Source organism: Oncorhynchus mykiss, chromosome 5, assembly GCF_013265735.2.
Source record: "Oncorhynchus mykiss isolate Arlee chromosome 5, USDA_OmykA_1.1, whole genome shotgun sequence".
Taxonomy (NCBI): domain Eukaryota; kingdom Metazoa; phylum Chordata; class Actinopteri; order Salmoniformes; family Salmonidae; genus Oncorhynchus; species Oncorhynchus mykiss.
Genome location: NC_048569.1, coordinates 51,151,232 through 51,175,407, shown reverse-complemented (window position 1 = coordinate 51,175,407; position 24,176 = coordinate 51,151,232). Strand labels below are relative to the sequence as shown.

General features: G+C 44.6%; 1 protein-coding gene across 7 annotated transcripts; it reads left to right on the top strand.

Moving 5' to 3' along the window:
- Positions 1-975: 975 nt before the first annotated feature.
- LOC110524002 (run domain Beclin-1-interacting and cysteine-rich domain-containing protein) lies at positions 976-23,128 on the top strand. 7 transcript variants are annotated; one of them, XM_021603264.2, is made up of 23 exons: positions 1,548-1,818; positions 2,512-2,600; positions 5,220-5,373; positions 5,763-5,846; positions 8,243-8,402; positions 8,793-8,899; positions 9,257-9,551; positions 10,264-10,734; positions 11,065-11,112; positions 11,963-12,061; positions 12,250-12,365; positions 12,737-12,923; positions 13,049-13,153; positions 15,573-15,647; positions 17,329-17,389; positions 18,252-18,384; positions 18,511-18,656; positions 18,799-18,863; positions 18,992-19,230; positions 19,417-19,478; positions 19,693-19,846; positions 20,128-20,221; positions 21,965-23,128. In XM_021603264.2, exons 3-23 carry the CDS (start codon positions 5,335-5,337, stop codon positions 22,111-22,113), a joined length of 2,889 nt encoding a protein of 962 aa, XP_021458939.2. In that variant the 5' UTR covers positions 1,548-1,818; positions 2,512-2,600; positions 5,220-5,334; the 3' UTR covers positions 22,114-23,128. The 7 variants fall into 7 exon arrangements, with proteins under 7 accessions (XP_036833654.1, XP_021458939.2, XP_036833652.1 ...); XM_036977759.1 differs by lacking the exons at positions 1,548-1,818; positions 2,512-2,600 and adding an exon at positions 976-1,103; XM_036977757.1 differs by lacking the exon at positions 2,512-2,600 and having other exon boundaries at positions 1,548-1,830.
- Positions 23,129-24,176: the final 1,048 nt, after the last annotated feature.

Genomic DNA, 24,176 nt, shown 5'->3' with positions numbered 1-24,176 from the left:
CTGTCGCTGGGCAATACGGACTCTCAGCTCCCTCCAAAGATTTTCTATTGGGTTCAGGTCTGGAGACTGGCTAGGCCACTCCAGGACCTTGAGATGCTTCTTATGGAGCCACTGCTTAGTTGCCCTGGCTGTGTGTTTCACGACCCATCTTCAATGCTCTTACTGAGGGAAGGAGGTTGTTGGCCAAGATCTCGCGATACATGGCCCCATCCATCCTCCCCTCAATACGGTGCAGTCGTCCTGTCCCCTTTGCAGAAAAGCATCCCCAGAGAATGATGTTTCCACCTCCATGCTTCACGGTTGGGATGGTATTCTTGGGGTTGTACTCATCCTTCTTCTTCCTCCAAACTCGGCGAGTGGAGTTTAGACCAAAATGCTCTATTTTTGTCTCATCAGACCACATGACCTTCTCCCATTTCTCCTCTGGATCACCCAGATGGTCATTGGCTAACTTCAGACGGGCCTGGACATGCGCTGGCTTGAGCAGGGGGACCTTGCGTGTGCTGCAGGATTTTAATCCATGACGGCGTAGTGTGTTACTAATGGTTTTCTTTGAGACTGTGGTCCCAGCTCTCTTCAGGTCATTGACCAGGTCCTGTCGTGTAGTTCTGGGCTGATCCCTCACCTTCCTCGTGATCATTGATGCCCCACGAGGTGAGATCTTGCATGGAGCCCCAGACCGAGGGTGATTGACCGTCATCTTGAACTTCTTCCATTTTCTAATAATTGCGCCAACAGTTGTTGCCTTCTCACCAAGCTGCTTGCCTATTGTCCTGTAGCCCATCCCAGCCTTGTGCAGGTCTACAATTTTATCCCTTACATGTCCTTACACAGCTCTCTGGTCTTGGCCATTGTGGAGAGGTTGTAGTCTGTTTGATTGAGTGTATGGACAGGTGTCTTTTATACAGGTAACGAGTTCAAACAGGTGCAGTTAATATAAAAATGTATTTGATTTACTTGGAGGAATATGGTACATAGGACTAATAGCCCTTTCTTCTTCTTTTCACCAAAGTAGGACATGTCAGCAATTGAAAATACTACATTCTGTTTTTACTCTCTGTCTTCTGTTTGCCAACATGACCAGCGACGAGAGATGCATGTAGGTAAGGCTGTCAAATCCTCTCCTTATGCATGTGGCTCCTGGACATCTTTTGTGTGTGTGTGTGTGTGTGTGTGTGTGTGTGTGTGTGTGTGTGTGTGTGTGTGTGTGAGAGAGAGATCCCCTCACCAACAGCAGGTGGCATCATTGTAAAGCTATTAGCAGGTTTGGCATAAAAAGTGGGGTTCTACTGGAATTTTCTAGAAAAGTAATTAATGCATTACCCACCAGTTACAAATATAAACTTTATATTGAATGTCACTGACTTTATTTAACAGAGAAATGGAGGATAATTGAATAAGGTAGCAAATGTGCAGGCATCTTCAGTTGAATAACTCTCAGTTACAAATTCAGCATAAGGCTATTTTACAATAAATAAAATCTCAATCTATCACTTCAAAAACAACCCGTGTCAAGGAGTAGGAGTCTTTGAAACATCAACCCCGTCCACTACGGATGATGGCCAGGTCATGCGGTTTTGTGTTTCTGTTTAGGCCTCATTACATTTTTGACACTGACAGCGCTCGTATTGGACCACACCAGTCACCACTCCTACTAGCCAAAGTGAATGCGACGAGATAATGTTGAGCCACTGGCTGTAAGCGGCCGGTGACTTGTGTGTACTGGAAGTGGACTTGGGGGAAGCTGATACCGTATTCGGTTTCCCCCCGGTTCGAGGAAATGGAGATTACGGCGGAGGCTGAAGCCGAGGAACGCAGGTGAGGGACTAGGTGGGGAATCGGCTAACCAAGCTAGCTGTTGTTTGCTAGCTAGCTTAGCAGGCTAGCTCGTTGGGTAACTAACTAGCTACATTAAGGTTGTTCACGAATGAAAACAAGTCTGAAATTGGCCAATGAACTTCAAATGTTGTCCTCAGTTACATGCCATATATAATACTGTCCATGGCAATATGTATTTGCTAACTAGTAACATTAACTAGTGTGTTGACTAAATTAGCTAACGTTAGCTAGCTAACGTGAGTTAGCATTATTAGCTAGTTGACGCTAAACTAACGTTAACTACATATCAAGTTATCTTGCAAACTGGAAGGAAGTGAAATGTTTTTGTGGCTAATTCCCTATTACAGGTGCTGTACAAGAGGGGTATTTATAGAATTCACTGGGAGTGAGCCAGGTGCCCCGCTCTGTCCGACGTGAAAGCGGCTCAAAACAAAAGTGTAATTAAACAATTATAGTAATCAGTAGGATTCTGCGGATTTCCCATACAAAAGCGATTGCTTTTGATTTTAAAAAAATCTCTCCTTCCCAATGAAAACTAGTTTGAAAATGCAAACATTTATAGAATATCTAGTGCGTTTCTGGATGATGCACTATGCTGTCTTGTTGACACCATGACCGTGAGGTGCAGATTGCTGTTCGATTTAAGAAGGGCGCTCCTCCTTTCCTGTTTAGGCCTGATGACGTGACGGCCCATACATAGTACGGTGTAGCCCGGGCTAGATTCATCTAACCCCCTCAGTGATCGAGATACAGTACTGTAGGTGAGTGTCGACATGACCTGGATGATGGGCACTTTGGGGTGGACCCACCGATTTCAATCAATGAAAGAATATTTCAAATAGATAAATTGGCGCTGTACACAATGTTGGATTACTCCATGGAGTAAAAATTGATTCATTTTAATAACGGAGCATCTTCTAAATTCAAACGTACCACCTGCAACTGGACGCAGACATTTTGGAAGAAGATTGGCCGAATCAAGAACTAATATATTATGGACAAGTTTAAGGTTGGTAGAACAGGATCTTAATCTGTGCTACACCAAACAGTACCTAACCTGTAACTCATGAATGGATATCAAAAAACATTTATACCAGATAATGTGATTTAACCAATCTATAATCACTGACAGACCCCTTCAGTAGTCATGAAACAGTGGCACACACTTCAGTAGGTTCATCCTTGACCCCTTCTCCTCCAACCCTGTAACATGAATGAGCCCTGGATGTTTTAAACCTAATTTCTGTCATACTTTGCTGCAGATGAGTAATGTGACGTTTTTAATAAGATACTTCTTACTAGAAAACTAGATCTTCCTAAAATATCCCTTCTGGTATTGTTCTTCATTGTTCCTCATTTCTCAAGACTATTTTCCCAAGTGTGTGGGGGAGAGAGTGTGTCAGCATTGAGTTCCAGCTAGCTGCTGATTTTAAGGAAAAATGAGTAAGTCCTAGGTATGAGCTCTGTTGGTCAAAGGGATTTCGTGCTCAGACATTTTTTTTCCCCCTCAACATCAAATAGGCTACTTTAAGGCATAGATTCACTTTTAATTTTGCTGCTATCTCAATGCAAGCAGAAAGTGAAACACACTTCTATTCACTTACCCAGAACCACAATATGTTAATTATTTGTACTCAATACTGTTGTTTTAAAGAGTTTGCCATTATGTCTATTGGAGGTTGTAGCCCACATCACCTTTGCCAAGGCTATATTGGCTAGGCCTAGTGTCTTACCTACGGTGCATTCGGAAAGTATTCAGACCCCTTGAATTATCATATTTTGTTACGTTACAGCCCATTTCTAAAATGTATTACATTGTTTTTGTTCATTAATCTACACACAATACCCCAAAGTGACAAAGCAAAAGCAGTTTTTTCTGAAATAGGTATTCAGATCCTTTACTCAGTACTTTGTTGAAGCACCTTTGGCAGTGATTACAGCCTCGAGTTCTCTTGGGTATGACGCTACAAGCTTGGCACACCTGTATTTGGGGAGTTTCTCCCATTAGTCTCTGCAGATCCTCTCAAGCTCTGTCAGGTTGGATGTGGAGCGTCACTGCACAGCTATTTTCAGGTCTCTCCAGAGATGTTCGATCGGCGGGTTGAAGTCCGGACTCTGGCTGGGCCATTCCGAGACACTCCTGCGTTGTCCTGTTGGAAGGTGAACCTTCGCCCCGGTCTGAGGTCCTGAGCAGGTTATCATCAAGGAACTCTGTACTTTTCTCCGTTCATCTTTGCCTCGATCATCAGTCCCCGCCACTGTAAAACATCACCCACAGCATGATGCTGCCACCACCGTGCTTCACTGTAGCGATGGTGCCAGGTTTCCTCCCGATGTGACACTTGGCATTCAGGCCAAAGAGTAAAATCTTGGTTTCATTAGGCCAGAGCGTCTTGTTTCTCATGGTCTGAGACTCTTTAGGTGCCTTTTGGCAAACTCCAAGCGGCCTGTCATGTGCCTTTTACTGAGGAGTGGCTTCAGTCTGGCCAGTCTACCACAAAGGCCTGATTGGTGGAGCGCTGCAGAGATGGTTGTCTTTCTGGAAGGTTCTCCCATCTCCACAGAGGAACTCTAGAGCTCTGTCAGAGTGACCATCAGATTCTTAGTCACCTCATTGACCAAGACCCTTCTACAATGATCGCTCAATTTTGCCTGGGTCGGCCAGCTCTAGGAAGAATCTTGGTGGTTCCAAACCTCTTCCATTTAAGAATGATGGATGCCACTGTGTTCTTGGGGATCTTCAATTCTGCAGAAATGTTTTGGTACCCTTCCCCAGATCTGTGCCTTGACACAATCCTGTCTCGGCGCTCTACGGACAGTTCCTTCGACCTCATGGCTTGGTTTTTGCTCTGACATGCACTGTCTACTATGGGACCTTATATAGACAGGTGTGTCCCTTTCCAAATCACGTCCAATCAAATGAATTTACCGCAGGTGGACTCCAATAAAGTTGTAGAAACATCTCAAGGATGATCAATGGAAACAGGATTCACCTGATCTCAATTTCTAGTCTCATAGCGACGGGTCTGAATACTTATCTAAATAAGGTATATTTTGTTATATTTAATAAATGTGCTAACATTTCTAAAAACCTGTTTTCCCTTTGTCATTATGGGGTGTTGTGTGTAGATTTCCATTTCATTGGGTGCTGTATATGCAGTGCACAGCCAGTCGTTTTTAGTCACAATGGTTCATTCGGGGTCATTGCGCAGTAGTTTGTTTGTTATGGCAGATTCTTACTGTGTGATTTCTTCTCAGTCAGTCAATGCTGGTTTTTCTTCTCAACTGTCTACAATGTTTGGGTGAGGCACAAGTTCAGTCAAGCCTATATACCTACCTCTTCACACTCTTCCTCCATTCTCTCCCTCCCTTCTTTCCAGGAGGGAACACTGGAAGCTGCTCTCCAGTCTAAAGACCACGGTGGAGGGCCTGGTGTCCACCAACAACCCTAATGTGTGGTCTCGCTATGGGGGTCTACAGCGGCTGCACAAGGACATGAACCACATCCTCAGCCATGGCCTCAAGCACGAGCAGGTCAGGCCTCATGAACAACTACTCCTTTACTTACTCTTAACTCTTTTACACTATCATTTGTGCTTTCGAAAAAGGAAATAATAAGGCCTTATTATTTGGCTGTTTTTCAGCCTCTTTATTTAAATGCACTTATATTATTGACCTTGGCCTCTGCTAAGTGGGAGTTCAGCGTTTGTTCCCTGCTGAGAATTAACATTTCATAATTATACTGCTTTATCTCTGAATCGGTTTTCTGATGTTCTGTTTTTATCCTGTCCTGGTAACCCAAATGTATGATGGATAGGGAAAAACTGGTGGAAATGTGGTCATAACAGCACATTGTGGCCTTTCATTGGCCATAAGTAGGGCAATGCCATTGTACTGTAGTAAACGCCGGTTTTGTGTTGCAGGTGTACTACAAGCAGAAAGACTACTGGCCCTTTGTGTGTTGTGTCCGCTACATCAGCCCTCACCTGGCCTCACATGTAGAACAGGTATTGTACTCTAGCTATCTCTTTACAATGATTCATCATCCCGTGTATATGATGGTGGAGCCAGTACAGTTTGTTGTGACCACAGACATTGGTTGAATCCCAAACGGCACCCTATTTCCTACATAGTGGACTACTGTTGACCAGAGCCTAGTGCTGAGCAATTAGTGCTTTTTAAAGTCGGTTTGTCTCGGTTATTAAAAAATAACCGTGATGGTTTGAGGGCCAGATTGGGAATTTAGCCAGGACACCGGGGTTAACACCCCTACGATAAGTGCCATGGGATCTTTTAATGACCTCAGAGAGTCAGGACACTAGTTTAACGTTCCATCCGAAAGATAGCACCCTACACAGGGCATTGGGATATTTTTTTAGACCAGAGGAAAGAGTGCCTCCTACTGGCCCTCCAACACCATTTCCAGCAGCATCTGGTCTCCCATCCAGGGACTGACCAGGACCAACCCTGCTTAGCTTCAGAAGCAAACCAGCAGTGGTATGCAGGGTGGTATGCTGCTGGCTACATAGTAGCTGCATAAGTATTCTGCAGAGCTGTCTGACAAAATCGTTTGACTAGTTCTTCAAAGTAAATAAGGCATACATTCAAGACTGCTTATTACCAACTACAACTATCAATCAGAGCTACCTCAAGAACTGTCTCTATCCCTCTCATCTTTGTGTTGTTTACAATTCCTCTCTCATGCGGTCTGTGTTAAGGCTATCAGTCTCTATCGAGCCGGGAAGAACAGGCGCAATGAATTATGGTCATTATAGTCGATTACCACGTTTCTTTGCTGAACTAGGGTGAATATTTGCCTAATGAAAACTACAACTCCCTTCAGCCCAGCATCCCACAAAGAAAGTTCTTGACTTAATTTCTCTCGTGAATTATTTCATTTCTTTCTAGATAAACAGCGCGTTGAACTCACAAAAAATGAGCTAATGGAATTAAAGCAATTGAACTGATGTTTTTTATATTTTATGAAGCCCCTTTTACGTTTGCAGTTATCACAAAGTGCTTATACAGAAACCCAGCCTAAAACCCCAAACGGCAAGCAATGCAAATGTAGAAGCACGGTGGCTAGGAAAAACTCCCTAGAAAGGCAGGAAACTAGGAAGAAACCTAAAGAGGAACCAGGCTCTGAGGGGTGGCCAGTCCTCTTTTGGCTGTGCCGGGTGGAGATTATAAGAGTATATGGCTAGATTGTTCTTCAAGATGTTCAAAAATTCATAGATGACCAGCAGGGTCAAATAATAATCAGTGGTTGTAGAGGGCACAACAGGTCAGCACCTCAGGAGTAAATGTTAGTTGGCTTTTCATAGCCGAGCATTCAGAGGTCGAGACAGCAGGTGCAGAGCAGCAGCACGACCAGGTGGACTGGGGACAGCCAGGAGTCATCAGGCCAGGTAGTCCTGAGGCATGGTCCTAGGGCTCCGGTCCTCCGGTCCTCCGGATGGGTGCATACTTAAAGTCACACAGGACACCAGCTATAACAAATCTAGCCCCCCGGCACATAGACTAAATAGCGTTGAAAATAAAGCTATTTTTTGCCGAATGGGTATTTATGCCTAATGTATTTTCTGTGAAAGGAAACTAGTTGCACGCCCCTGATCACTATTGAAAAATTATTGACTTTCAATATAAAAACACAGGTGAAATTATTTAAATGCAGATTTTGGAAGGTCTGTGTTATGAAAATGCAGATTTATGAACACTAACTCGACCCCTTACTATATAGAGAATAGGGTGCCATTTGGGACACAGACATTGTTGTATCTATATAGTTGTGACAACAATACAATGATTAGCCATTGTGTAACCTAATGATAAGTAGTGGTTCTAAGTTGATGCTAAACCTGATCTTAATGGTAGGCTGGCCCACAGTTGACAATGAGTTGAAAAGAGGCAAGGATACGTTTTAGTGAATGAATAAGCACAACTTTTGCACTCTTACCAGGGTAATGCCTCATCAACACCCTTCTCACATGCTACGGTGGTGAAACCCAAATGTCCTTTAACCTTTTAGCCGCTGACCTCTTTCCCGTCTTGTTGATGTGCTAATGTTTTTTGTGCATTCTGCTGTATCTTCAGAAAACTCTCTTGATGATCTCAGCTACCCCCTGTTATATTATCACAGAATGTACAAACAGATCTGGGTGGGTCCAGCTAGCCAGCCACAGGTTCACCTGTTTATGTAGTGGTCATCTCTCTCACCATCTCTTTTCTCTTTCTGTATTTTTCCTCACCCTTCCCCTCCCATCCCTTGCCCTCTCCCCCTGACTCTCTCTCCCATACACTCCTCCTTCAATCTCCCCTATCCCTCCCCCCTCCGCTCTCTCTTTCTCTCCCTCTACCCTCACTTCTCTCCCTCCTCACTCCCTCCCCTTTCTGGGCCCTGTAGTTCAGTAAGCTGGAGCCCGTGCTAAACAGGGGTGTACAGAGTGTTGGGGAAGGCTACAAGGCCGAGCGCTGGCTATTGCACAGCCTTCAGGTCCATCTGCTCTCCGCCCAGCTCAGACCCCTGCTCAAACACCAGGAACACACCCGCAAGTACTACAACGGTAAGGCTGCGTGTGAGTGCGTGTGCCCCGGCCAAAACAAGACAACTGTAGTTAAGTTTGTGGAATTGATGAAGGAATTAGGGCTGGCACGGTAATTGTAGGATCATGTAACTGTCGATTCTGGATGAAAATAAAATCATTCAAAAATTCATAACCGTTTCATTTTTTTTGTTGTTGCTATTCAAACGAAAACAAAACGTCATCCAAAATTCCATGACCATCATAGATAGCCCTAGAATGAATCAATGTTTTGGGCCTGTGATATCGATTGGACTGTGTCTGTGGTATTGCTTTGTCCTATTGACCTTATCTTGACTTTCTCCCTTTCTCGGTCAGTTGCTCTCTCTGTCTCACGCCTCTCCCCCTTCTCTCTTTTTCTCTGTCTCTCAGAGGATGCTTTTCTCCTAAAAGAGCCCCATGTGACGGCCATGTTTCAGTATCTGGAGGCCGTGGAGCAGAACAACCCCCGTTTGCTTGCACTCGTTGACACTGTCAAGGTGGGCACCTCTCATACGCAAGTGCGCGCGCACACACACACACACACACACCAATCATACTCTCTCTCTGTCTGTACATCTTGGTGCCTTAAGTTCCTGTCCCTGATATCCACTTACGCATTAGTGGAGGACCTCTCTCCCTCCATCTCTCTATTTGTCTTCTCTTTTCTGATACAGCTCAACCATGCCTTACACATAAATTCTCTTGCGATGTTTTTTTTCTTCTTTCCCCTTGTTTTTACTATACCTAATTGCCTGTGCCTGTATTGATCTCTTACCATTTATCTTACTGTACCTCTCTTTCACACTCGAATTTGTCTCTAATCCTCCCCCTCTGTTTTTCTCCTTCTTTCTCAGCTGTCCACTCTGAAGGGCCCTCCGTGTGTGGGAGGCCGGTTGAAGAGCCAGAGTCTGTGTGAGCTGCCTGGGGCCGGGGGAGGCTGGAGGGCCGGGCTGGGCAAGAGCCAGGGGCCCCCCAGGGAAGAGCTCAACTGCAGGCTCACCACCTCCCAGTGCTCCCTCTCCCACCGAGACAGTGGACACACACTAAACAGCATAAACACAGGGGTCATCTCAGAGAGGAACTCGGGTGAGGAGAGAGAGAGAGAGAGAGAGAGAGAGAGACGGTCGGCCACATTAGAGAGCAACACAGGTGAGGATAGAGGGAACATGGGACGAAGAGCAACACCAACACAGATCAGGAGATATGGAGGAAAGCAGAGGGATTGAGTGTAAGGAAGGTAGACGGGAAAGAAAGGAGAGGAGTAATAAATTAAACACAGATTAAAGTAGAGGTGGATGACCTGTAGGGTAGAATTTCAGAGGGAGGATATAGGGATGGAGAGGAACAGCATTGTGAATGGAGGTTAGGCAGGACATGTGCCTCCTGTTATCGCATTATCATTTCAGAAGGTCAAGGTCCACAATAAGTCACAATAGCTGAATTCACTACAGTGCTTGTGACCGCCGTGAGCCTACACGGGCCTGATTTGTAAATGGAGATATGGTTTATTGGCGATTGTAAGGAGAAGGATTCACTAAAACTCCTCTATCTGCCTCATCTCTCATTTGGTGTGTCTGATAGAAACATTCAAAAGGTTGAAGATGGATATGGGAAGTATAGAAGTGACACTAAGTATTATTTCTGCTCTGTTATTTTACAGTTCTAGTTGAAAGTCTCAGAAAATGTCAGCGACCTTCTATAAGCTGCTTCCCTTGATGCCTAAATTCCCTAGTATTTGCTTTTGAGGTCACTGAGTCTACACCGACTTGATTGTGTAAGGAGATGCGATTTGAATAAAACATTGATGAAGTTTCTTCAAAAAAGCACTGACTGAAACTCTCTTCTTGTTCCCCCTCTACAGACTCCATTCCGTCAGCCAGTGCCCCGGGGGCCCCTTGGGGGTGCGTGTCAGGGTCCGGGGGGGAGGGCGAGAGGGGTGTGACTCCTCCCCGCCCCTCGGCAGCTGTCCCCCACATCGCCCTGACCGAGCCCGCCTCCCCAGGCCCTGCCCACTCAGACACCCTAGACTCTGGCGAGGGCGACGACGGCCCAGAATACCTGGCCATCGGTAACCTGGTGCAACGCTGCAATCGCCGTGACTCCGAGAGCTCCACCCCCATCAGCGAGCCCAGCAGGAATCCCGGCGGGGGTGGCGCATCAGGTGGCGAGGTTCAGGTCCAGCCCCCTAGGCGGAGCTCCCTGACTGTGGTCCCGCCTCCCGCGCCGCGAAGGTCATCCTTCTCGGAGGGACAGAGGGGGCAGGGTCGCGGGGGCAGCAGGGGGCATATCCGCTCGATGTCTGACATGGGGATCAACCACAAACATAGACATGGTGGGTGTGTGTGTTTGTTTGCGTGTGTGTGTAGCAGGTGAGAGGCTGTTTGCTGAGCGTGAGTGCAAACCAATACGTGTATGTTTCTTTGAATTTTTATTTCAAATAAGTAATTGAAGGTTAATGGCTGCAAGACTAGTGTTTGTATAAGAGTGTGTGTATGCAGCAGGTTAGCGCCTGGGAGAGAGAGAGTGTGTAGGTGCAGTTCTATGTGGCGTGGACCACATCCAGCACATTTGTCTTTCTCGGTTGCCATTTACCACAGTGATTTTTCCTTTTCCTCTATTTTCTCACTGCTAACCTCCTCTCTCTGTCTCTGTCTGCGTGAAGGAGGGGGCCACAGGAAAATCACCATTATAATAGAGGACCCTGTAGCAGGTTGGCAGTGCAGTTCTTCTGTGCTCCGTCTCTTCCTCTCTCATCCCCCTTTCCCTGCATGATAATTCCCTACTTCCCCTTCTCTTATCTCTGGCCTTGCTTTTGGTTCCTCATTTGTGCTGTTCTGTTTTTGGTTGTTTGGTTGATTTTAGGTCGAACCAAGGTCACTCAAGACCCTAGGTCTTTGATTAATGTTTGGCTGGTTTTAGGTGAAACCAAAATCAAGACTGTAGGCCAAAACAGCTTGCCATGTTCATTCATTGTGTTGGATAAGGTTTGAATACACGCTACTTTCATTACATTGTGATGTTTTAATGTTGTTTTTTTTGGTCTTTCATTGATTTTACTATTCTTTTTAACATTTTTACAAATGTTACCTTTTATCTGTTTTTTTTCTAAGGTCAGTATATAACTTAAATGTATTAGTTGCTTATGTGGTGAGAATCACTGTCAGCAGTCGTAAGTGTATTATCACAATATTCGCCTTGAATTTGCAGTTGGAAAGGAGACTGTTTAGTACTTCATATTTGATCTATTTTTTTATTTATTTTTTACCCTGATGTCATTTACCTAGCTGATAACAAAACATTGATGTGTTCATTGATACATTTACTTTCGATAGATCCTTTGTGGGCGTCTGACTGAGCATATCTCAAAATGGATATTTAAAGTTGAAATTTCAAGCTACTACGACACTGTTCATTTCAGTCTGTTTCTGCTTTCACCAACTTTAGCACAAATGTTGAATACAGAAAACATCTGGTAACCAGGCTAGTTGGCCCTGATCTGACACTGGTCTTCCTTCATTTTTGTGGTCAATCTAACATCAGCTGTGTGTTCTGTTTGTCAGAATCGTTGGTTGGAGTGGACTGCTGTGTCAAGGCCTACAGCCCCTTCTCCCCTGTCATCAGTGATGTCAGCACACCCAGCTCCCTCTATATGGAGTCAAGTGAGTACACTGGTTCAAACATGACTACCTAGCTGGAAAAATACATGTAATTGTCAATGTCCATCACCTTACCTGAGGTATATATTCCTGTGACACCAATACTAATCAACATACAGTGTTTGAGGCTTGTCTTTGCTGAAAATGTGTGGGTGTGTGTGTCTCTGCATGTGTGTATTGTCTCTCTGCAGATGGCTCCCAGTACAGCAGTGTTCCAGACGGCATGTTCCGGAAGCCGTCAGAGGGCCAGAGCCTCATCAGCTACCTATCGGAGCAGGACTTTGGCAGCTGTGCTGACCTGGAGAAGGTGAGCCTGGGGGAGGGTTCATAATCCCACATCATCTGACCCCTGACCTTTGAGAGATTAGAATTGGAACGTCTAAACGTTCCAATTCTCCCGAAGTCTGCACTCGTGCACTTTCCCCACACATTTTAAAGCATTGGATTTGTGTACCATAATTTCTTACCCCAGAACTTGCCTTTTAAAGGAAATGTATGAGTGCACACTAAGGACAGAAAGTTAGAGAATAGGGAGAGTTATGACCTAATTGGATGGGTATCATTTAGGAGACCCTTACACTCACCTCTCCAACTGTGTTAAATCAATCATTACCTCATTTTGAAAGTGTTACAGCAAGGCCTCACTCTCCCCCCGCCCATCTGCGTGTCTCATTCCAGGAGAATGCCCACTTCAGCATCTCTGAGTCTCTGATTGCCGCCATTGAGCTGATGAAGTGCAACCTGCGGCGGCGGGAGGAGGAGGAGGATGGCGACGACAGCGACTCAGAGATCCAGCAGTTAAAACAGAAGATCCGCCTGCGCAGGCTGCAGATCCGACGCACCTGCCTGCTGCCCTCACAGCACTGTAAGAGCTTACGCATGGCCGGACATACACATGCACGGATGCATGCACAAACAAACAACAACTCCCAACTTAGTCCCCATGTCGTAATTTTGCTGCTATTGATTATTGAGTCTCCCTTCCTCCAGTGTTCCACTCCACAGACAGCGGAGGCTCCTGCAGAAGCTCCCAGGATTCCTTTCACATGTCCGACTCAGGCTCTGCCGAGGAGGTGGAGGAGTGTGAGCTGAGAGGTAGAGAGAGGGAACGAGGGCACCTTAGGAAGGATTGTGGACTTGGATGGAAGGGTTTATATTATATACACATCATGCAAGCTTTGTGTGCCATAAGTTCACAACCTCATTGTCATATCCCACATATCATTCATCCACCCACCATGGCTGGAAACAGCTCCCATTTTTAATGGTATTCATTAACATTGCTCTCTGGACTGTTGAGGCAAGGTAGCTAGGTCTTTGGTGTGTGTGTGTGTGTTTGTTTGTTTGTTTGCCTGTGTGTTCTAAAAGTAGCCTTCATGCGTGTGTATGTGTGTGACTACTTCCTCCTGTTTATGTGTGGGTATACACAGTACTACTGTGTGTAGTCATAGTGCATTTGGACCCCTTGACTTTTTCTACATTTTGTTATGTTACAGCCTTATTCTGAAATTGGTGACATTTAAAAAAAAAAAAATATCCATCTACACACAATACCCCATAGAGACAAAGCAAATACAGGTTTCTATAAATTTTTGCAAATGTATTAAAATATATTTTTTACTTTTTACTATACTTTTTTTACTTAAGTATTCATACTCTTTGCTATGAGTCTCGAAATTGAGCTCTGTTGCATCCTGTTTCCATTGATCATCCTTGAGATGTTTCCACAACTTGATTGGAGTCCATTTGTGGTAAATTCAATTGATTAGACATGATAAGGTCTCACAGTTGACAGTGCATGTCAGAGCAAAAACCAAGCCATGAGGTCGAAGGAATTGTAGAGCTCCGAGACAGGATTGTGTCGAGGCACAGATCTGGGGAAGGGTACCAAAAAATGTCTGCAGCATTGAAGAACCGCAAGAACACAGTGGCCTCCATCATTCTTAAATGGAAGAAGTTTGGAACCACCAAGACTTCCTAGAGCTGGCCGCCCGGCCAAACTGAGCAATCGGGGTAGATTCTCTGGTCTGATGAAACCAAGATTGAACTCTTTGGCCTGAATGCCAAGCGTCACATCTGGAGGAGACTTGGCACCGTCTCTACGTTGAAGCATGGTGGTGGTGGCATCATGCTGTTTATCAGAGGCAGGGACTGGAAGGCTAGTCAGGATCGAGCGAAAGCTGAACGGAGCAAAGTACAGAGAGATCTTTGATGAAACCTGCTCCAGAGCGCTCAGGACCTCAGACCAGGGCAAAGGTTCACCTTCCAACAGGACAATGACCCGAAGCACATAGCAAAGACAGTGCAGGAGTGACTTCAGCACAAGTCTCTGAATGTCCTCGAGTACCCCAGCTAGAGCCTGGACTTGAACCCGATCGAACATCTCTGGTGAGACCTGAAAATAGCTGTGCAGCGACGCCAAAGCTTGTAGCGACTCAAGACTTGAGGCTGGAATCGCTGCCAAAGGTGCTTCAGGCCCCCATTAACATTGACTGGGCTGTTGTGGAGCGGGTCGAGAGTTTCAAGTTCCTTGGAGTCCACATCGCCTACAAACTATCATGGTCTAAACATACCAAGACAGTTATGAAGAGGGCACGACAAAACCTTTTCCCCCTCAGGAGACTGAAAAGATTTGGCATGGGCCCCCAGATCCTCAAAAGGTTCTACAGCTGCACCATTGAGTGCATCCTGACCGGTTGCATCACTGGCTGGTATGGCAACTGCTCGGCATCTGACCGTAAGGCGCTACAGAGGGTAGTGCGAACGGCCCAGTACATCACTGGGGCCAAGCTTCCTGCCATCCAGGACCTATTTAATAGGCGGTGTCAGAGGAAAGGCCATAAAATTGTCAGACACTCCAGTCAACAAAGTCATAGACTATTTTCTCTGCTACCGCACGGCAAGTGGTGCCAGAGCGCCAAGTCTAGGACCAAAAGGCTCCTCAACAGCTTCTACCCCCAAGCCATTAGACTCCTGAACAATTCATAACCCCCCCCCCCCTTGTACACTGCTGCTACTCGCTGTTTGTTACCTATGCATAGTCACTCAACTAGCCTGTACCCCTCCACACTGACTCGGTGCCCCCTGTATATATCCTCGTTATTCTTATTGTGTTACTTTTTATTATTACTTTTTATTTGAGCATATTTGGTAAATATTTTCTTCTTGAACTGCGCTGTTGGTTAAGGACTTGTAAGTAAGCATTTCACAGTAAAGTCTACGCTTGTTGTATTTGGCACATGTTGTATTTGGCGCAAGTTTGATTTGATTCAACAAAATACTGGTAAAGGGTCTGAATACTTATGTAAATGTGACATTTGCAAACATTTCTAAAAACCTGTTTTTGCTAAGTCATTATGGGGTATTGTGTGTAGGTTGATGAGGAACAAAAACAATAATCAATTTTAGAGGCTGTAACAAAATGTAGAAAAAGTCCAGGGTTGTGAATACTTTCCAAATGCACTGTATATGTGGTTGTGTGGGGCCAGTGCTGAGTGTAGTCTCTGTCTCTCAGATGGCTGTGAGGGCCAGTCCCTGATGGCGGTGTCAAGAAGCGGCCTTTCCCTGTCGCTCGCCTCCCTCTTCTCAGGTATCTGATCTAGTGTGGGGGACAAGGGACAGGGCTAGCGGGGCACGAGAACTACGGATGTGGAAGGCTGGACAAATGTAGCTGGATTCCATGGCTCTTTCTCAATGAATCTTTCTTCGATTCCTCCCGTCCTATTCTCAACTGTATTGAAGGAGGAGGTTCAAGGTCCCTCCCCTCTGACCTTCTCCAATGTGTTTTGAGGAGGAGGTGGCGTGGAGAGAGGAAGCGAGGAATTGTGTGAAGATGAATCGAGGAAGAACTCTTACCTAAACAATTATTTCCCCTTATTCTCTGCCTTTGAGTGATTTGATGTTCACTGTTAGCATCATATGGACTCTTGAGCTTTCAGTTTAATTTGGTATCATTTCTACCAGATTGGTGCCCATTGTACAAGAGGGAAAATGTTTTCAGTTTGGAATCCAGCTAGTTGCTGGCCTGGCTTGTGCTTTATGGTGCTTTTGCTGCTCCAGAGTTAGGGAGACCGACGATGAGTGTGAGTGTATATACATCTATGGTTTGATGGGGGTTAGGGTCTTTAGTAGACTAGTACATTTGCGGTCAGCAGTGTATAGCTACTGCTGCTATTGGGCATTAATTCATCCATCCATCCATTGATTCACTTGACAATTAATTTAGGCTTTATGTGTGCATGAGATGGCATCACTGATGTGTTCGTACTCAATATGATCTCACTGCTTTTGAGTTCCCCCTAAAAACAGGAACTACTTAATATTAATTCCACCTTGCCAATTTGCCTATTTCTAGCATGCTGCAGTGGTAGCAAAGAAATAGTCTGGCTTGCATTAAAAGAAACATCAGATATTACACGTGTGAGACTAGACTTAACGGCTTAATGGACTGTGAACAAAATGACTCCCACAGTCTTATTATATATAAGTATAGCAGTTAATAAGATGATAATTCATTTGTGTGTGTGATGCTGCTGCGTAGTATGCTTTCATAAGAAAAAGCATACTTGCTGATTATGTCATTTGTTGCAGCCTAACATTCTAATCTAGCATCCCTTTGGCATATCGTTGTTTTGAATCTTGCCAAAATTGCTTTGGATTTGCATCGACTGCACAAATCCACATATGAACATATTCTGAAATGGACAAAAAAAATGTTTTAGACTGAACCCCTGGACTATATTTGTCAGAAACTGGGTTGTGGATTTGGGATTGGGTCATTGTCTGCTGGCCTGCCTGTCAATGACATATATTGAATATGCTAGTTCTTTCATCCCCTAGCCTAGTGATCCATAATACCCTAGTTTCCATGAGATTTTCCAGAGGCTTATAGCTCTTTATCAGATTAATGTTCTTTGAAATCCCTCGTGTTTTCAACTATCCAAGGCTTTCTGACTCCAATGTCCCAAAATATTCTGCCCAAAATCTCTCACCAGCAGCACACTAATATGACTCCTTTTAAAAGTCCCTATGTGAACTCTCTGCCACACATTTAATGTCTGATGCTTTTGTGCCTTCTATAGGACGTGTCATATCTAGGACAAATTAGTTTTCTCCTGAAACACCACCCTCAAATTTTAGCTGTAAATGTTTTTATTTGTGATTGTCTGAATTTGATGCCTTCCTTTAGAACCAAATTTTGCTCGGTAGTGTGATTGATGTGCTTTAAAGGAACTGAGCCTAATCTCTCGCTCTCTCTCTCATATATACAGATGCAGACATAAAGCGCAGTGTGACGTCCAGTGGCCGCTCGTTCCTCACCTCAGAGTCTATGTAACAACTGCTCCCCCCCACACACTCACACTCTAGCCTTGTAGATGTAGGCCCAATCCCAACTTGACCCTATGCCCTAGACCCTTTGTCCTAGGCACTTGAGATTTGATAGGTTTAGGCAATTTTGTAACAGCACCAACTTGCCCTCTGAGGATAACATCTCCACAAGTGTATAGGGCATAGTGTCTAGAGATGGATTTGGCCATTGTCTGCTGACCTGCCTGTCCATGTCAATGACATAGGTCATATGCTAGTTCTTTCATCCCCCGAGCCAAGTGATCCATAATAGCCTAGTTTCCACAAATTTTCCAAAGACCTTATAGCTCTTTACCAGATTTATGATCCTCGAAACCTCATGTTTTCAACTAGCCAAGGTTTGCTGACTCCAACATCCCATATTTTTCCACCTGAAATCTATCGCCAATATTGAATATTTTGACATTGATTGCATGTGTGAATCTCCTGCATCTCACCTTGGCCACACCCTTTCTCCTATTGGCCCAATGAAGAATGGTAGTCCGTGGAGTGGGCCGGACGATAGACAGAATGTTTAGGTTTCGATCAAGCCCATATCAAGCACAGAGGTAACTGTAGAAAAAGAAAAGGCATGGTAGTTAGATAGCGGTAGTTAAAATTAGGCTATTGATTGCAGTAGTTGAAATGAAGCTATTGTTCACGGTAGGCTACTTGGAAATTATGCTGTCATTCGCGGTAGTTGAAAATAAAAGGCTATTTTTTGTGGTAGTTGAAATTAGACAATTGTTTGATAGTGTGGCTATAATTTGCACAATTGGAAATTATCTGTTGTTCACAGAAATGTGTTTGGTATATGCTTCTTCACACTTCCTACTCCCTCTCTCAGCTCTCCGTCGTTCCTCCAGTCTAACTCGGCTGAGTCGGTGGCCATGGGGCTGCTCAGGCAGTTTGAGGGCATGCAGCTCCCCGCAGCTTCGGAGCTCGACTGGCTGGTCCCAGAGCAAGACGCACCGCAGAAGGTACTCTCACACAGACACACAAGCATGCAGACACATACATGCATGTATAAACACATACATACAATATCCCCCACACATACACCTACACTCACACAAACTGACCTGTATTCTCCCTCTACCCTTCAGCTCCTGCCCATCCCTGACTCCCTGCCCATCTCTCCTGATGACGGGGAGCATGCTGACATCTACAAGCTGAGGATCCGGGTGCGAGGGAACCTAGAGTGGGCCCCGCCCCGCCCCCAGATAATCTTCAACATCCACCCCACGCCCAAGTGAGTCCTTAACACACACACACGGACTTCTCTCCCCCTTCTTGTTTGCCTCTCCCCCTTTTTATTTGCTTGTTTGTCACTCTAACCCTCCTATGTCTGTCTGTCTCTAACCATCCTCTCTCCCCCCTTTTCACTCTATTAGGAGGAAAATAGTTGTGGCGAAGCAGAACTACCGCTGTGCAGGCTGCGGGACTCGCATAGACCCAGGTACAAACCACATTGAAGGACCCCCCCCCCCCCCCCCCCCCTGTTATCCTCATCCCACGGTGGTCATTTTGTGTCAAGCCTCACCCCCCTGCCTCACTCTGTTACCACTACTCCCCTTCACCGGACAGACTACATTAAGCGAATGCGCTACTGCGAGTACCTGGGCCGCTACTTCTGCCAGTGTTGCCACGAGAACGCCCAGGCGGTGGTGCCGGGCCACGTGTTGAGGAAGTGGGACTTCAGCAAGTACTACATCAGCAACTTCGCCCGGGACCTGCTGGGCAAGATCGCCGGAGACCCCCTGTTCAACCCCAACGACATCAACAGTGGCCTCTACAAGAAGAACAAAGCCCTGGAGACTGTCCGGGTGAGAGGACTGGACTTTAGCCTGGTTTAGTTTAGTCTAGTTTGATGCTTAGTTTATGCTTATCTTTGGCAGTATTTTATTTTTCTTTAGTTTAGCCTACTCATACAATAAATACAATTTGTTCCGGTTATTGGTTGTGGTTTGAAATGTGTCCTATAAACAAAGTGCATTTGTACTATTCTTCAGGTTTTGAGGGTCCAACTATTCCACATGAAAAACCTATTCAAGACATGCCGCCTAGCTAAAGAGTAAGTTGTGTGCATGCATGCGTGTGCCGCCTCCTGCAATGAATTGTATTGTCGGTATGAGATTCCCTTTCTTTTACATGTGTTACATTCCTCCTAAAGTGTTCTTCCCGTAATTAACTATGTTATTGCTATGAGATGACACTGTCTGCACTGTCAGGTAAAGTATTGCTGGTAGGAATTCCCCTCATTGTGTGTCTTTGCGTTTGACCCATAGCGTGCTGGACCAGTTTGACAGCCTCCCAGGTCACCTGACTGAGGACCTGCACCTGTTCTCCCTCAACGACCTCAGTGCTGTGCGCAACGGAGTGCTGCCCACCCGGCTTCGAGAGCTACTGAAATTGGGTTCCGCGCACGTGGCTGGCTGTGTGGTTAGAATCTGTTGAATTATCCGGAACTACATACTCTTCCTGTTGTCTCTAGTTCACTCTCAATTAATTATATTAACGGCTTGCTAACTATAGATTTTCCTGTAATAGAGACATTCATTGTTATACTGTAATGTACATTTTGAATTGTCATTCTATAATAGAAAATATGAGTGAAATTACTATTTGCACCATGTGTGACAGTGGACTTGAGGGTGTCATAGTGACATTTCCATTCTCAGTGCGTCCCCTTAATGTCAATGTCTCAATTTCCCCTCTCACAGCTCTGTCAGGCCAAGGGTTTTGTGTGCGAGTTCTGCAGCAACGACAAAGACATCATCTTCCCTTTCGAGCTGAACAAGTGCACACGCTGCGAAGGTGAGCTCCCCCCGTATCCAGATTGTCATAAATTCATCCATCCCAGGAAATTCGGTAATACCAGCACTGAACACAAGGGGTGTAATTTTCAATCCAAAAGGTTAGCAATGCTAACAAGCACTTGTAAAATCCCATAGTGCATGCTAGCTAAATGCTAACGAACGGTCTCTGACAAAATATTTGCATGACATCCCAGCTCAGTTATACAAGTAACTAAAAAATGATTCTCAGTTTAGCTGGCAAACATTTAGTTGTAAATTCCATACTGTAACTAGATCACCTGGCGCGTGCTGCACAACAGTCAGTGACTCATGAGGCTCTGTTCTCTCACCGTGACTGGGGACTTGACTGTAAGCTTCATACTGAAAAATTGTAAGACAGGTGAAATGAAGAACGCCTAATAAAATAAATGAAGAACACAATCTACTTCATCTCTTAACATATTGCACAAGTGGGCTGCAGGTATTTACTTAAAAAGGATCTACAAATATTAACATTTATGAAAAAAGTACAACGGTATTGATAAATTCTATGACTATTTCGAAATAACCCGGTATACCGCTCAAGCCTAATCCCAAGACAGGAGAGAGGGAGCAGGGGGAGTGGAAAAGAGTGCGGAAAGGGAAGCTAGTAGTGAGGGAACAGATGACCAAAGCAAAGGGACTGGAGAGGGAGAGATAGGAGAGTCTAAGGATGGGGGGAGAGGAGGATGTTATTCAAAGCTCTCAAACAGAAAGTCTGGCCAAGGCATTTTGGAGTAAGGAGAGGAAGATGAGGAGATAAGAGAAGGAGAAACCAAGGTGGGGATAGGAGTAAATGAGGAAGGAAAGCATGAAACTGAGTAGGTGGAGGACAAAGAATTTGAGGAGAGGCCATGCCTTAAATTTGGCAGAAGCAATCGGGCCTGGGCAGGGTAGGGCCTGAACGTTGCAGGTATGGCTCGGGCTTAAAATTCATGCCCGTGCAGGGCTCTAATAAGGATATGGGTCTATTTCATGTCTACGTAATGGCAGGATGAATTGGAGTGATTGAAGATGTTTATTTTCTTTTGATATGCGCCTACCTGTTCACATTATTATTTAAGCCTCAACTTCTCTGTGTGAATGTGAAATAAACATGTTTGTGAATTTCAGTTGCTTTATAATTTCATTATCGAGGGGAAAATGTAGTAACAAATGTATACAATTGAAGCTTCCACACAGGTGTAACCTGAAATGGTTCAGTCTCATAGCTTGAGAAGCTGTGTGTCTCTCTTTTGAGAATAGGCTTCTCGTTGTTGTGTCTGAACTGGTTTGTGTGGTGCACTGACTTTTGGCAGGTTTCTCTGCATTTCACCACTCCTCTCCTCCCTTCTGCCTTGCCACCCTGACACGCCTCTTCTTTTATAGTCCCATGTCACCCCTTCCCCTCGCTTCAGAGACTGTCATTGGCTATTCTGCCGTGACATCACAGCACCTCAGTCTTATTCCCATTGTGAACAATGTTGTCAAACCGGTTATTAGCGTTGCGGGAGCACTCCCCCATGTTTGCTTAGAGCTGGTTAACAGGTGAGTTATGGGGTGGAACATCAGTCTAGGGACTAGGCTGTTGGCCATATATTTTCTTGCGTCCTTCTACACATCGACAAAACAAAATATTTTTAAACAGGACTCCACCCATGTGTGTTTGTCTCAATCTTTTATGTAGCATTTCAGTGTGGTTGCTTTTGCAATTACATCTTTCTTGTTTTGTCTTGTCTTTCAGAGTGCAAGGCGTGTTTCCACAGCAAATGTTTCCGGGCAGGCAAGGAGTGCCCGCGATGCCAGCGCCTGGCAGAGAGGCGGGAAAGGATGGCACGCAAGAACATGGAGGAGCAGGAGGATAAGGAAGAGGACGAGGGAAGCGGGAGCTAGGATGACGAACTGGACTGGAGAAAGATTTTTTTTTTTTAAAGAGAACAATGATTTTACTGACTGACAGGGACCCTTATTCTTTTAACTTTTCCCTCCATCCCTCTCTTTTCCTTGAAATTGCAGTTTCTGGCTACTGGACGAGCTCTGATTTTTGTTTTTCGTTTGCTTTAGTGAAAGATTCAATTTTTTTCCCTTCACCCAAAGTGACAGGATTCTTGCTTTTGTTTTTTGAATGCATTATCAATATTCAAAATATCATATTATATTCATATATTGGCTTGATTTTTATGGTTTGCTGCTCTGATTCCAAGTGCAGATATCATAATAAAATAGAGTCCTGCCATGTACAGTATGTATAGAAGTGGTAATTTTAAATAGAACAAGGTTCAAGAAGTACTGAAATGTAAGTACTTATTACTCCACCTCCATGTTATGCTATTTTAGCCAACCCTATGTGCCTCTGTCACCAATGTTCTTATACTGGCAAAGATAGCGCCCCATTTGGTTGTTTAAGAGGAGTTGGAATGACAGGTCTTTGGAGGGAGTCTCTCAATCAGTATTGCACAGAGTTGCGAATATTTTAAGATGATGCAGTGGAGACAGCATGTTTGTGCTGCTTTGTGTGCATGTGTAAAAGGTGATATATGCATCTACTAAAAAGGTGTGTGTGTGTGTGTGTGAGAGAGAGAGAGGTTGTCTCTGTACCTACTGCATCTGTGCAGAAATGTTTTGCACCAGCCTGATCAGGCAATTAAATATATAATTGTTTGTCTTTGTGTAAAATATGAAGTCTTTGTTATTTTTATTGCACTTGTATGTCTGGGGTTAGGGAGGTGGCAAGTCACTCTCGGGCGTATTGCTGATGTTCATCTCACACAAAGCACATAGGTCCTCTAAAATGTGAAAGCCCTTTCTCGCTCTTCTTACTTTGCCTCGTATTGCCAACCTGATTCTGTTTTGCTACATGGATTAAACTTTGGCCTCTTGGGCTGAGGTCCAATGTTCCAAAATGGCATCCTTTCCTCATATTTCCGTCATGATTGCTGTCTTGAATGGGCATGATAAGTTTCCACAGTGTGAAAACACATCATCCTTTCACCCTTATTGGTTATGACAAGGGAAAGGAGATAAGGAACGGTGTCAATTGAAGAGGTTTGGTACAGATCGGGACTTGAATGGCAGTCTATGGCAGGAGTGGTGCAAACAGACGCAGGTTTTAATTGGCTGATCTATCCATCATCTAGCACCTCCCCATCTTTGAGGATTTCAAAGGGTGAGCAGTGCAAGTAATGCGCTAAACAAAGAGGTGAGTTTGGGAAATCGGAAAAGTATGCATCTAAGAAACTCAGAACTAATAGATTTTCCAGCATTTTGAAAGTCCCATCTAATACAGCTGTAGCAGGCTTGCTCCCTCTCATGCCTTGATTTTAACCACACCCCTTTCAAATCCCACTTTGTTGCACAATGTTACCAGACTATGCAATTCAAGCCTGAGGACGAGGTTAGCTATCCCCTGACTGTCGGACAATGACAGTGTGTATGGGGCATAATATGCACATTCACAAGACTATTGGTAATAATCTACATTTTGACCTGGTTTTCCAGACACCGAGGAAACTTAGTCTCTGACTAAGAATTTCAATGGAGAATTTCCATTAAACGGGCTTTCTGTGTCTGGGAAACTAGCACATAGATCACAGGACTATATTCAGTGCCTTCAGAAAGTTATCAGTCCCCTTGACTTTTTCTAAATTTTGTTACGTTACAGCCTTATTTTAAAATATTGATTTTTTTTTTTTCCTCATCAATCTACATACAATACCCCATAATGACAAAGCAAAAACAGGTTTAGATATTTTGGCTAATTTATAAAAAAAAATATTACATTTACTCAAATCAAATGTATTTATTTATAAAGCCCTTTAATATCAGTCGATGTCACAGAGTGCTATACAGAAACCCATCCTAAAACCCCAAACAGCAAGCAAAGCAAATGTATAAGCACGGTGGCTATAAGCACGGTGGTCCTCTTCTGGCTGGGCCGGGTGGCGATTATAAGAGTA